The following is a 15,000-nucleotide window of genomic DNA, read 5'->3' as shown; positions in this document are numbered from 1 at the left end:
ATGATGAAACCACACATTAAGAAAAATCCAGCATAAAGATGGGCTTGGTAAATATACTGGGAGTGTAAGAAGAGATTTATGAAAGAGAAAAATAACATGATATTTAGCATGCTGAATATGATACCACCAAGATATAACCAACGACCTCGTTCAGCCAAAAGTGCAGAAATACTGAACGACACAAAGAGAACAGTTGTGCCTGTCAAAATATAATATAACATAATCAGATTTACTTAGACATATTTTTCTAAAGGACATAATTATCTATATATTTTCATGATTATTATTTACTGACCTACTAATGCTGTTACTACAATGGAAGGATCAATATTGATCACAATCTCAAGCAATGGACCAAGTCCTAATCCAGATAAAAATGCAAATCCTAAGAGATAGCCAAGACGTAATTTTTGATTTTTTCCATTGTCTGGCGTAGACATCAAAGCAAAAAATATTCCAAGTGTACCAAAGGTGGTAAGTAAGTTAGCCTGTAAGAGCTGTGTGTACATGTGTACATAAGCTCCTACGGCAGCTGATACCGTTGACAAGGATAAACAACCATAAACATTTTTTAAATGCTTTCTAACTGGTTCATCCCTGTAAACAAATGACGATAACATATAAAAAATTTCATCATTAAATAATATGAAATGCAATCAAAAGCAATAACAGAATGTTTATTTTTCTATATATAAAAGAATAAAAAAAAAAAGCATTACACATTAAGATTTAAAGTCAACAAGATGATTATTTTTAACGTACTAGCGATAGTGAAAGTAGAATATAGATAATGTAAGAAGATTAAGATAAGAATGCTATAGACATTACGTTACAGTAAATAACTTCAAATGCGTAGAACGTTAAAACGTTAAAATTAGGTTTGAAAACAAAAATAAAGGAAAAAAAAATAAATAAATAAAAAAAAAAAAAAGAGAGAGAGAGAGAGAGAGAGAGAAAGAGGGACAGAAGGAAAGTAAAAAAATACTTCTTACATCATCGAAATATACAATAAAGGATACAATTAACTATTTTGTAATAAAGTTATTATAAGGGCGTAAAGGTGAAAAGAAACGAACGTGCTTTTTAAGATGACCATTATGTCCCCCCATTAATAATACTTACAATCTGCTATTGAAGGAATTTACGAATGTATTGAATGTCGCCGCCATAATTTCGCTGAACAGTTTTTTACAAGTCACTCTCTCTTCGATACAATTCACTGATTTACTGACGTCCTCGTAATTTTATGAGAATCGAGAATGATCATGAATCGTCTAAGTAGTTCTTTTTGGGGACACGTCAGTGATATTTCTGTGCGTAAATTTCGTTGTCGCTTCTCATTGGCGGTTGAAATTCCATGAAGTGTTACATGTCATTAAATAAAGACGGAGAACGAATTGATCGTACGAGAGCGACGAAGATAGTAATAAGGAAATCTTCGACTCGATCGTACCGACATCTCTTGGTAAAATAAATGAACTATATATCTCTTCGAAAAAATTTTCTTATCGGTATGATATTTAATATGGAAATTCGTTCGTTGTTATTATTATTCTCTTACTCGATCATTTTTTTTATGAATACCTTCGATTAAATTTGACGTTGATCTCGAAATAACATTTGTTATATAAATTCTTTTTTTTTCCTTTTTTTCTTTTTTCTTTCTTTTTTTTTTTCTTTTTTTCTCTCCCTCGTTTTCTTTTCTTTTTTTTTTTTTTTTTTTTTTTTTTTTCAAACAATTGTCTTCGAAAATTCAATTCTCAAACGATGAATTTCGATCGTGCACGTTGAGAAAGTGCCAGAAGGGATTATAGGATTGGCGAGAAATCATGAAGGAAATATTGTCAGCGCAAAATATTTCAGGTTATAATAATACTTTTGTCGGTAACAATGGAGAAACGAGTGTTAACAGTATGACGAATGATAATAATACTAGAAGATATGCCGTTTTAAGTACAGAATGGATTTCTGCCATTGGTGAAGAATTGGGAATGCATCCCTTGTCAGATTCTGTATTACGTAGATTAGCAGAGGATGCTTCATATAGATTAAGAGAAATTTTACATGTATGGATATAAATATATTTATGATTTATATTTGAATATTATAAAAATACAATATCATCGAATCTCTTATTATATTTTTGATATTTTATTACTCATAATTTATTTTTATTTTAGAAATGTATAACAAGACTGAAACACAGTAGACGGAAGTGTTTAACATCCAATGATGTAAATGCAGTACTTACAAATTTGTGCGATGTAGATCCAATTTTAGGGGCACCGGATACAATGCCGGAATATCACTCGGAGGCCAAAGTATTTGTTCCTAATGAACGCATTATTAATTTGATAGACAAGGTCAATGAAGCTGTTAATTTGTCCCAAGATAATGTACCTTTCATTCAAGGTAATATTTTATTAATACACGTGCAATGCAAGTGTTCTTGAAATTTATACATTATATTATTTCATTTTCTTTTATGTATATTATTATTAATATTTCTTTTTCTTTTTCCTTTCTTTCTTTTTATATAGAAATGGAAGTTTGTGACGTGAAATTAACCGAAGCTCGTTACAATTATGCAAAACGTGCATTAAAGACTTTATTTAATGGTTCCCAAAAAACTTTTCAGGTATATGATATTATTCTTTATGTTCACAAATATAATACAAAGTTTAACTTTTATGATACCATAGGTATTGGTCAATGATTGTGCTACCAATCCATATTTAGGTGGAGAAGGTGTTATAGATAGATTAATGTCTATAGCTAGATCCATGGTAATATCTAATAATGCACAATATACACGTGTTTCAACGCGTACTTGTCAACTTATAATTGCTATTGCAAGTAATAGCGAAGCTGTTTATCCATATTATTTAACATCGGTATTAATTTTTATAATTTATACAAATTATAATATACATTAAAATAAACATGCATATATGTTTTATTAATTTTTACAACCAATTGAATATTTCAGGTTGATAAATTAACTGAATTGTTATTAGAATTACTACTTGGACAGAGTTTTATAAATCTTAATTTAGAAGCTCTTTTTAAGGAATGTGCCCTGAAATTGATGCTTCGTTGGCCATCTGTTGCTGATAAGTAAATATTAATATACATATATATATATATATATGTATATTAATTATTAAAATAAAATAAAGATATCGTGAATAATAAAGAAAATATTAATTATAGATATATTCCTACATTGGAGGAAATACTTCTTAAGGAAGAGAAAGAGAATACGGATGTAAATAAGAAAAGAATGACGGCCATGGAATTATTAGCAAGCGTACAACCATTACTTTTTTTTCAATCTGATAAAGAGTCACCACTTTTTATAGATAACATTTTAAGATCCGCACCTTCTGGTTCTGTTATTTGGCAACGTATGGCTGTAAGTATAAATTAATAATACTGGTATATATAATTGATATATAAAATTATATATATATGTATATATATATATATATATATTATATTTTCATTATAGTTGGCAGTTTGTGCATTATTAAAATCAGATGCTCATCGTTTAGATCTTTCAAGTATAATAGAACATTATGGAGATTCGTTATTGCCATATTTACCAGTTAAATGTAATAACGATACAAGCGAATATAGAAAATCTCCAACTCTTCCAATTATTTTGAAAAGTAAAATAAAATATGCTAAAGTCAGACCAGTAAATAGTAAAATATTATGGGACAGACAATCAGCATTTCCAGATTCTACATTAAAAGGACCTAGAAAAGAGATAAGGTAAAAAAAAACAAAACTTAATTTTTACAATTTAATAACTTAATTTAATATTATATTTTAGATTTGCATTTGCGGGTGGTCGACCAGTTCCTCCGAATAATCTTAGGCGTGTTAGTTTAAGAGCTAATTATCAAATTTTAAGAAGCGAACATCAAGCTACTCTTGCGTTGGTCGCATCTCGTAGGCTTCTTGTATTAAGAAATACTAAAAAAAAAGTTTTTCATATTTACAACCTTGCACATATTTGTCTGTAAATTTCTTTTTTTTTTTTACGAAATATTGTATACGTATATATTTATTAATTAACAATTTAGAATCAGCAAAAATCTCGTTTTATGATATTAATTTCATATTTACTAGTGCTGTGATTACAAGCTTTTTTTCTTAAATCTATTCATCAGCTTAAGCTCGAGAAACATTTGTTACTTCAGCGCTGCAGGTATGAAAAAAATTATGAACTATAAACGTTTTGCAATGAAACGATTTTAGATACGTCTAATATGACTTTGTTTTATGATAAAAATATAAAAAATAATAAATATAATTGATATATATATATATATATATATATATATATATATATATATATATATATATATATATATGATAATTATTATATAAGAAATTATCTTTGAATTTAACTATACCTTAATATGTCTATGCCTGTAGAAGTATTATTGACAATGTAAAGTATTAATAATTTAATGTTTAATTAGAATTAAATTGAAAGGATTTTGAAAATATATTGAAATATGCAGCCATTCGCCCGGTAATACTTGCGTTTGATGATTTACAATTAGATTATAATATTTAGCAAGTATTATCGACCCAAGTCACACCACGTGGAGGTTGCTGCATTTGGTGACCCACGGGCTGATGTTGATTCTACTTTAAAATTATATATTCTACAATACCAATCTGCAATATCTTTTCGTTTAGGGAGTTTTAAGGTTCTTAATTAAAAGGAAAGATGTGTGAGACTTCGCTTACGAATAGCTTCCTATCGTTCAATACCATCAGCTTCAGACATAATGGATTATTAAACAGGACTGTTCCAAATTTTGAACAATAAAAACGTAATCCTCTGTAGTACTTTAAATTGTATTCATTTAACTTACTAATGTGTTAAAATAATGATGACTCTAAAATCATTCATGAAGTAATATTAATTGAATGATTTTTAAGTAAATAAAACGAAATCCACAAATAGGATCTTATACTATTTTAATATTGAAATTATTTTAAGTTTTTAACGCTTAATGATCTTTTGTAATGTTTAAAATGGATACATTATTGTTTAATATATTAATTTATTGTAACAACTTGTATACATTAAAGATTGTTCAAGTAATTATAAAATTATCAAAAGTATTATACCTGTTCTTATTTTTTGTATAAACCATTATGAATGGTTTTGAGTAATTTCTTTCTTTATCTTTGATCTTTCCTAGATATTAGATATATATATATATAAAGGAAATTAAATTTTTATCAAGTAATAGAAAATAATCTGTTTTTACAATATTAAAAGATTGTTTTAATTAATTTAAGGATATAGAGGAATGTTATTTTTTGCTAGAATAAATTTGTATAATATATTTTATTGCAATACATTGAAAAATTATGGTATAAACAATTCTTTTGCATAAAAACAATCTTATGAAATGCATTAGAATATAATTATAGAAGACAGATATAAAACATTTCAGTTATAGGAACAGAAATATTTTCAAAGAATCTCTCTAATGTCATTCGGAACATTCTTCACCCATTTCTTGAAGAAATCTCTTAGAGTCGATTATAATTTTTTCCAGGCGCTCTTTTGTAGCCGATGTCTGTCGTTGCTTTAATTTGGATTTTGCAGATGCTATGGCCGCACGATAACCAGTTACATTAGAGAATATTTTTATATGTTTATCACCAGAGACCAAAACGTATTCTCCCAATGCATCAAAAGCGACACAGGTTATAGGATCTATGGTGTAAGAATATAAATATATTAAAAATTCAATAGAGAATAATATTTAATAAGATTTATTAATATGTACTTACTAGAAAAAATATCTTTGATAGTATTATCCAATGAACCAGTAACGTTGTTATAAAAGCTAAGAGATGAACCATGGGTTATTACTAATACTTCCCCATTAGGTGAAACTGCAATATTAGCTGGCGTTGTAACATCCCATAAACCAGTCATAAGTACATGAGGATCTTCTCCCTTTTCAAATTCAACTGAAATATTAAAAAATTAATATTATATATAATATGAATGATATTTGATCGTAATCAAGTAATTAAATGAATTACTTTTGGTGTCGTAGAAACGATAAGTTCCATCCTTGGATAATGTGGCCATACGACTTGTATCAGCATTATAATTAAAGTCATAAACACCAGAGGAATGTCCAGTAAGATCGAAGGCCTTAGAAACCTGTTTAAAATCTCCTGTTTTATTAAATACTACTTCCCATACGTTCACGTCAGGTGTAAAACCTGTAATATAATTGGAATTAAAAAAAAAAAAAAAAAAGGACGAATCCACATTCTATGTAAGACTTATAAGAATTGAAAGTATCAACAAACCTGACGTTGTTACAAAACGTCCACATGGTGATATACGTGCTCTGTGAGTGGATCCCAATTTTAGTTCTATAGTTGCAAGTGGTTGACCTTTTAAATCCCATATAATTAAATCATTGTCTTCGCTACAACTAATCATATAACGTCCTGTACATGCAATATCCAAACCAACAGGATTTCCAATATGTTTCTAAAAAAAAAAAGAAAACAAAAAAAAAATGTACAATTGTATATATAAATTATTTAATGTTAAATCTAATGATACGTATAATTATACCTGTGGAAATTCAAGAACTTTTGTTGCCGATGCTATAAAACCATCCATTTTCTTAATAACTTTATAAACCTCTATAATATTTTGTACAGATTTATGTACAATAAATGCTTTTCCATCGGGAGACCACCTTATCATTATAGCATAATCATATTCTAAGTTAATGCGAAGAGACTTCCGAGCTTTAGATGCAAGATTTTTAGTACACCATATGAACACAGCATCTGAAAGTGAACAAAATTGATAAAATGATAAAGATTTAAACTTATTAAAATCATATATAATTGTATTAAAATATTTTTGTTCAAATAAATTATATATTTATTAATTAATAAAAAAAAAAGTAGGTAGGAAGAGATTAAAAAAACAAATAAAATACACACACACACACACATATATATATATATATATACACATTGTTTTATAGAAAATTTCTTTATTTAGCGAAGAACGATTGCGAGTATACAATGATAATCTATGAACTAAAATAATTATAAATGATTTTATAATGTTCACTTTTGTATCTCATGCTAAGTTACATATTATTTATTATAAAGGGGACACGATGCATACTTGTAGAATTGTTAACAATATTGATTAGTACATATACAAATCATTATTGTCATTTAGATCTTTTATTAGGTGGTGGCATAAGATCTGAATCATCTTCTAAAAATCTATGTTTATTAATATATTCTAAAAGATATTCTGTCGTAATTGGTCTTTTAATACTTTCAAGGACGGCATTCGCAGTATTTATTGAATTAGGAAATGATTTATCTTTTCTTACACGCATAAATACCCATTGACCATTTTCTACTTTACATTCAATAATAGCATTATTCAAATCTTTAATTTGCTTGGTTACTTTCATTTGATCATATGGTAGATCTGAACCACCTACGAACAATTGACCAATTTTACGCGGAAGAATTCCTACTCCTGTTTCTGTAACGATTTTTAATCTAAAATCTACCGAATTCAATGAAATAGGTTTCCATTTTAAAACTTCAGGAGATAATCCTGGACAATATGATTCTTTAGAAGGTTGAAATATTAATCCATCAGGCTCGTGGCTTAGGTTTTTGGCAAATTTTTCACTAAGTAAATTAGCAGCTTGCGTGACATCCCAAAAGTGTTTCAAACGGATTGAAAACGGCTCTTGTTCTTTACGTATTCTTCCTTCCTTTAAGGCTCTATGCCTACTTTGTATTACTTTTCGTTCAATAATTTCATATCGATCAGGATGAAAAGGTAATTTAGTAACATCTTTTCCATCGTACATAACTATATCGTATGCTAAATATCTAGCATACTCTTTACCGTATACTTTATCAATTACCATTTCCTAAAGGAAAAAAAAAAAAGAAAAATAATACAATTAAAATTAACATTTAAACAACATACAACTATAAGGAATACAATATGAATTATATAACGAATTATATAATAAATCTTACACCATCCAATAGAGTATCTCCAAGACATTTGGATAGATCTTTTGGATGAGGGAAAGTTAAACCTTCTGCTTGAAAAACACTGTTATCTCTATCTATGAAGTATATTTCTCGATCAGCTTGTATCAGCATCATATATCTAAGGAAAGACAATAATTATTACATTTTGAAATCTTAAGTTTCTCATTTATATTGATAATACATTATTTGCTAACCTGGTTCCATCGGCTTTCCATGATACCCTGTATGGTTTTTCATGTAATAATCTAATATTTTTTAAATCCATTGAAACAGGTTGAGAGCCTGGGAATCCTGTTGATGTCCAAGAACAGATTTCTTGAACACGTCTTTGTATGCCAATTAATTTCTTTTGTTCCACAATAGGTGTTACTCCAGATACACCAGCCATAAATACTGGATTTATCTTATAATATTCTTTCCTTCTCCTTTTGGGTTCCTGTTCATAGGTATGATTTTCTGTACTAGATCCTTCATTTGTATCTTCTTCTACATTAGAGTCATCATATTCAAGATACCATGCTGGTCTTGGTGGTGGATCAGGAGTATCATCCTCATCGTCATATCTTTTATATAATTCTTTGATATAATCAATTTTGTAAATACCAGGTGGTCTAACTGCAGCAAATTCTGCTAAAGCAGCATCAACACTGGTACCGTCTATTTCCACTAAATAACTGATTATTAAGAAACCTGTTCTGTTGAAGCCATGAGTACAATGAACACCAATAACTTCTAATGGATTATGGGTTATGAACTTTTTGCAAACTTGAACGAAAAAACGCGTTTGCTCGTCCGATGGAGTTTCTCCATGGCCTCTGCATTGTAATTTTAAATATTTACAACCTTGTGCTTCCAAATCCTTTTTGTCGTAGAATCTTGTTGTATTAGTTAAGTCAATCCATAAACCAAGTTTCACTTTTTGACTCCTCAGAGAAGCAAAAAGCATTTCTATCGTAAATCGACATTCTTCTGGTACTTGACTGTTATATGCCGACGATAATGGCGTCTTAAATGCTAAGAATTTATTTTGTATCAATTTTATAGCTTTCCTTGGACAATGAAGCCATCGTGATGGAATAGACGCTTTATTATTTCCATTCCAACCTGACATGTTAATTGTTAAAATTTCGCCTTGTCGTATATAAAATCTTTATAACAATAATAATGTATCCTATAAATAACAGGTGAGAAATGAGTCACATCAAAGATATTGTTTAACTCATTAAACAATTTTGTTAGAAAGAAATATCGACGAACCTCCGATGTCAGGAACATAACCTTCTTTTTATATTCACTTTTTAACGTTTCTAATTCGTCGATGAAGACAACACACAAATGTTCGTTTAGAATGCACTATTGATGAGAAAACTCACGTAATATATATGAATAAACTTTTTAAATGTTACTTTTCAAAGTAAATAAAACATATAATTTACGAAGGATAAACTCGAACAGCTGTCTGTTCGACGATTAAGTCAACGATTCGGTTAAACTCGGCTAACGTCGGTAAACGACGACGCCGACTTTGGACAATTTTCAATATCGTTCGATTAATCGATCTTACATATCCATTGATTCTCGTTCTTAATTTATTTTTCCAAATATCAATATAGAAAGAAATTATTCCCAAGGGAATATTATCTCGAAATAGTTTCTTAAGGACAACTCGATTGTTTATACATAAATATATAAACGAACATCGAGAAAAATTCAGTTCTAACGTGTGGCGATCTATTTATAGGTTAGAAACGTACATATTATATTTATTCTCTAATCACAATGTTTTCGAAGAATATCAGAAAAGATTTTCTTTTTTCTTTTTGATTTATTTTATTCTGCTGCATACACAGATTCTTATACGTTGTGTATATTAAATATAAATAATTGATGAATTTTAGAATTTTAATCTGTAAAAATAAAAATAATTTTGAATGATAAAATGATAGCCATGTTGAAAAGTATTACAATTAAATAATATAGCCAATAAATAGAAATCTATAAATAGAAATCTATAAGATGGTATAATATATACATATTATATGGAAATTAATTATAAATATTTAAATAACACTTTCTATTTCTTCTTTTTTTGTTTTGTTTTTTGCAGTTTCGTCAAATTATCGATAAATCTAAGATCATGCGAGACGTACTACTGACGTGGAATAGATATGTACTTGCTTAATTCATTTAAAACAATAGGAAAGTTTTTTTTCGATTATTAATCTTTCGATGGGTCAAAAGATCAACGAGTATTTATTATATATATTATTTATTTAATTTATTTACGATGATTTATATTAACGAAATATTAAAATTTCGACGATTTATTTTTATTATTTAAGCCGACAAATGAAATCTTTAAACTCGAGTATTTCGTTAGAGGTTAGTTACGACATTAGCCATCAGATATAAATCAGTTTATACACGTAAATATATTTTATTTAGGTATAAAACGAGAATGAGAGAGAAAGAGAGAGAAAGATGGAGAGAAGAGAAAACAAAAGATATTCTTTAAGGACGAGTAAGAATATTTTAACCTTGACTAGTCTCGTTGTATAAAAAAACGATTAAAATTGGTACTCACGATCGAATGATTATTTTTATTTTACACGTTAGATAGCATTCAAAAACAATGTTATCTTTTTTATTTATTTATTTTTATAAAAATAACATTATAGAATTAAATCTCGTTGTTGAATAAGTTTTAATACTATAAAAAAAAAAAAAAAAAAAAAAAAAAAAGGTTGGATCTGTGACGCAAAATGGCGTACGAATGTCTATTGTATTCATTGTTTATACATTTTTTTTCTTTTTTCGTTGCATAATCATAAAAAAATGAACGAAAATATAAAAAGAAAAGAAAAAAATAAAAAGAAAAGAAAAAAAATAAAAAGAAAAAAGAACAAAAGGAGCAGATGAAGTATATATATATATGTATATATATAATGAATGAGGATGAAAATTTCTATCAAATGTTCAAAATAGCAAGTTAAATAAGAATGATATATGAATAGTTGTTAAACCTTGACCTAGCCAATGCTGAGCGAGATTTGATCTTCCTAGAAAGCTATTATAACTTTCACGGAAATTAATTAACTCAATGTATATGTAAATATGTAAATATATATGTAAGTAGACATAATATATGGACGCAGATATAAGAACCGGTCAATGAACATAAATAGAAAAGTAATTTTGTATATTATTATCTTTCTTAAACATTTATGACCGGAGAAAGCGTAAACCAGGGCACTATATATATATATATATATATATATATATATATATATATATATATATATATATATATATATATATATATATATATATATATACTTAATATGTAAGTTATAGCATTAAATATATTAGTCATATTAATATAATCCTTATAAATTAGTAAAGAGTCATATTGGTATATAAATATACATTAGGTATTATATATACATATATTACAATATATACTAATCATAATTATTAATATTATGAAATACAGATTGTGTTATATTTCCTCTTTCTCTAATATAATATTATACTAATACCTATATGACTTTGATAATTAACTTATAATAGTATAACTATACTATACTTATAGTACAAAATATAAAAAACTTTATATCCTTAAAAAAATATACAAAAAAGAAAAAAAGAAAGAGAACAAAATCAGGATTAATTTTCCAACGAAATCAAACTTTAAAAAAAAAAAAAAAAAAAAAATATTAAAGACAAAAAACGAAAGCAGAATAAAAGCAAACGAAGACAAAAGAAAAAAGAAAATATAAATATTAATGTACGATTTAAAATTTAAAAATATCTTAGGCATTACAATTGAGTTAATATTTATTAATGAACATAAGACTATTACATTTTTTTTTGTAATGAATTGAAAATAGGTCACGAATATTTGTTAGTACATTTGCGTACCATTAGAAGACGACGAGCATTTAAATATTCTAAAGACGATACAACGTAGCAATTTTATTTAGGATCTCAAACGATATCGATTGAGAAATCAAACGGAAACACGAACGTGGCTCGTAATTTGTTTAAGAATTACGACACGTTTGTCACGTTTAAATTTTTATGCTTTCTCTAACTATTATCGGTTATCATATAATTCTTTCTCTCTTTCTCTCTCTCTCTCTCTCTCTCTCTCTCTCTCTCTCTTTTCTTCCTTCTTTTTAATTTTCTAAATAAAGAAAATAATATTTGTGAAACGTGTTTTACCGTGTTCATGAAATAATTCATGCATTTATAATAAGCACGTTGGATTTTTTAATTTATCGTAAAATTGTCCATATAGAACGTGTTTATATATAATATACGAGATGACGCAATCATGCGATTCGAATTTCCCGCCATTCCTTTTCTTCTTTTTTTTTCTTTTTTAATTATTGTTTTACGAAAAACTAAAAGACGAAAGAGATTAATCGTTTATCTGAGGGACGTGTTATTGATTTAAACGTGTTCGTTTAATGATACAAATTCGAGAAACGTAAGAGAAATGACGCAAATTTGATATTACTCGATTCAAATTTCCCGCTATTCCTTTTCTTTTCTTTTTTTTTTTTTTTTAATCACCGTTCCTACGAAAAGTCGAAGAAACGAATTCAATCATAAGATTAATTATTTTACCTGAAGTACGTTTTCGTATTTAAACGAAAGAGACCTGTTAAAAAAAAAAAAAAAAAAAAAAAAAAAAAGAAGGAAGAGAAAAAAAAAATAAAACAATGCGAAAAGAAAGATTTTAACTCGTATAATTTAACGACTTTCTTTCTTTTCTATTTGCGAATAAGGCACGGTGGATTCGTTATTGTGTATTAGGAAGAAGAAGAATGAGAAAGAGAAAAGATGACGGAAACGTGAAGCATTTAGAACTTTCTCCATTTAATTCATGGTGCCATTTGTAAAAGTCTGTCATTTTAACACATTTAAATTATCATAGGAGTTATCGATGACTGTTAATAAATTTTCAAGATTTTATTAGAAATTTTTCGGATATTTTTTTTTTTTTTTTTTTTTATATTACTTTTTTTTTTCTAACATTGGAAATATTAAAAAGTATACGCTTTCTAATAATATCCTAAAGATAATAAATTTTCACTTTTATTGTATATTTTAATATATCAATGTTATGTATATGTTAATTGAACGTGCACATATCGAAAAAAAAAAACAAAAAAAAAAGAAAAGATTAAATTAGCCATCATGTCGATTTTATTTCATCGATCATTCTTGACCTTGAAATCTTATAATTTCTTCAACAAAATCTAAGAAGGTTCAACAGCCTAAATATCTATCTATCTATCTATCTATCTATATATATATATATATATACATATACATTATATACATTTTATAAATGTATATATATATATATATATATATATATATATATATATATATACATCTATTAAGGTCACTTCATAAAAGACTATTCATGATGGCCATGAAAGATAAATTTAAATGGGGAACGCCTTTGTGATTATGTCCCTGACCCATGTAAAAGACTTTACGAATATCCAATAGGAGAAGAAGACGATCGCATACGATATTAAAACCTCTGATTTTAATCTTTGAAGTTTGGGTACGTGCAAGGACATCACCGACGCCATTTTTATATTTTACGCCGGGAAAAATTAATTTCGAATTCAAGTGTGTCGTTTCAAAAAGGGGAAAGGTAGTTAATGTTCGTGGATTGAATGATAATGACTATTAACGAACAATTCGATGTAGGTCACGTTGAAAATTTAATATAGGGTGTCATAAAAGTGATTTTAGACTCTTTTTCTTTTGTTTCTTTTTCTTTTTATTTTTTTTTTTATTTTTTTTTAAATAACTATCAAATAAAATTCATATGGATACTTTTCCTTTCCTATAATTTTTCTTTTTTTCGTTATTAATGGCTTATCTGATTTTTTATTTTTTAATTTCTTTTTTTCTTTTTATTAAAAATCTCTTAAGATCACAGATTTTGTAATTTGGAATGATGCATATGGAAGAGATGAAATAAATAATAAGATGGGTGTTTCGATTATGTAAAAAAATGTATTAATGATATTTCGATGTTGAAATAAATCCCATAAGACGGATACAGAGATATGTATCGTGATATACCATAACGTTGGAATTTGTCGTTGCACGTTGTCATTAATAAAACTAACAATAACAATAATTACAAGAAAGAGAGAAGATATTTTCTTAATTCAATAATATAAATATTAATTAAAAATTAATAATCTTAATAATAATTATGGCATACGAGATTGGAAACTTCGTTGAACTTTTTTCTCGTCCAATGAATATATTTTTTTATCATTAACAATTTCCCCCACCTCACCCTCCCCATGGAATTTAATATTATTGCAAAATTTATGTGATATATATGTATATAAACGTTGACAAAAAAAAAGAAAAAACGAAGAGAATGATCGATGTACAATGGGCCACTCTTCGATATTGCTCATTGCTTCCGTTCATTGCTCTTAAAAAAAAAAAAAAAAAATTATCTCTTCGTTTTTTTCCTTTTCAATTATTTTTTTTTAATGTTCTCGTGTAAAAAAAAATTACACTCCTTACAGTAACGTGCTTTATCTCGTATTTATTTCGACGTGACGATGATATTTCAAATTTCGCCTAAATCTTCCATCTCGAGGAATAAAACGAGTTGATTATCTATCAGGTTCTTTTTTTTTCGTTTTTTTTTCTTCACCTTTTTTTTTCATCTTTTTTTTAATTATCAACTTTCAACATATTCGAATTTCCTTCTCTTCCTAATAGTCATAATTTCAATATTACAAAGTAGTCACAGCATATAATAAATATATGTGTGTGCGTGTGTATATATATATATATATGATTTATTTATTTTATTTTATTTTATTTTCTTCA

The 15,000-nt window shown here is 27.2% G+C and overlaps 4 protein-coding genes across 5 annotated transcripts in view; 1 reads left to right on the top strand and 3 right to left on the bottom strand.

The window, feature by feature from the left end:
• Positions 1–1,337, bottom strand: part of LOC124956854 (probable Bax inhibitor 1) — a 2,531-nt gene extending 1,194 nt beyond the window's left edge. Inside the window, exons 1-3 of the mRNA XM_047513173.1 lie at positions 1,123–1,337; positions 296–597; positions 1–199 (exon numbers count right to left, since the gene is read on the bottom strand). The exon at positions 1–199 is cut by the window's left edge and continues 127 nt beyond it. Of these exons, the coding sequence (XP_047369129.1) occupies positions 1–199; positions 296–597; positions 1,123–1,169 (548 nt within the window). The 5' untranslated portion in view covers positions 1,170–1,337. The remainder of the gene's footprint in view (positions 200–295; positions 598–1,122) is intronic.
• A 191-nt stretch (positions 1,338–1,528) lies between these two features.
• LOC124956850 lies at positions 1,529–4,518 on the top strand. Its single transcript, XM_047513167.1, has 8 exons — positions 1,529–2,066; positions 2,181–2,412; positions 2,541–2,638; positions 2,703–2,894; positions 2,990–3,117; positions 3,214–3,415; positions 3,512–3,777; positions 3,839–4,518. Exons 1-8 carry the CDS (start codon positions 1,830–1,832, stop codon positions 4,029–4,031), a joined length of 1,548 nt encoding a protein of 515 aa, XP_047369123.1. The 5' UTR covers positions 1,529–1,829; the 3' UTR covers positions 4,032–4,518.
• An 829-nt stretch (positions 4,519–5,347) lies between these two features.
• LOC124956847 (transducin beta-like protein 2) overlaps positions 5,348–15,000 on the bottom strand; it is a 46,698-nt gene continuing 37,045 nt past the window's right edge. For both annotated transcript variants that reach the window (XM_047513164.1, XM_047513163.1), the window contains 5 exons: positions 6,638–6,858; positions 6,364–6,550; positions 6,088–6,273; positions 5,830–6,012; positions 5,348–5,752 (listed from right to left, as the gene is read on the bottom strand). In XM_047513164.1, the coding sequence (XP_047369120.1) occupies positions 5,526–5,752; positions 5,830–6,012; positions 6,088–6,273; positions 6,364–6,550; positions 6,638–6,858 (1,004 nt within the window). In that variant the 3' untranslated portion in view covers positions 5,348–5,525. The remainder of the gene's footprint in view (positions 5,753–5,829; positions 6,013–6,087; positions 6,274–6,363; positions 6,551–6,637; positions 6,859–15,000) is intronic.
• On the bottom strand, positions 7,037–9,982 carry LOC124956848 (mRNA-capping enzyme). The gene is made up of 4 exons (XM_047513165.1): positions 9,370–9,982; positions 8,307–9,283; positions 8,095–8,230; positions 7,037–7,982 (listed from the first exon to the last, which is right to left on the bottom strand). The coding sequence occupies exons 2-4, from the start codon at positions 9,221–9,223 to the stop codon at positions 7,257–7,259; spliced, it is 1,779 nt and encodes a 592-aa protein (XP_047369121.1). The 5' UTR covers positions 9,224–9,283; positions 9,370–9,982; the 3' UTR covers positions 7,037–7,256.

Source organism: Vespa velutina, chromosome 24 (assembly GCF_912470025.1).
Source record: "Vespa velutina chromosome 24, iVesVel2.1, whole genome shotgun sequence".
Lineage (NCBI taxonomy): Eukaryota > Metazoa > Arthropoda > Insecta > Hymenoptera > Vespidae > Vespa > Vespa velutina.
Note: the sequence above shows the minus strand (reverse complement) of the source record. Positions and strands in the feature narration are given on the sequence as shown.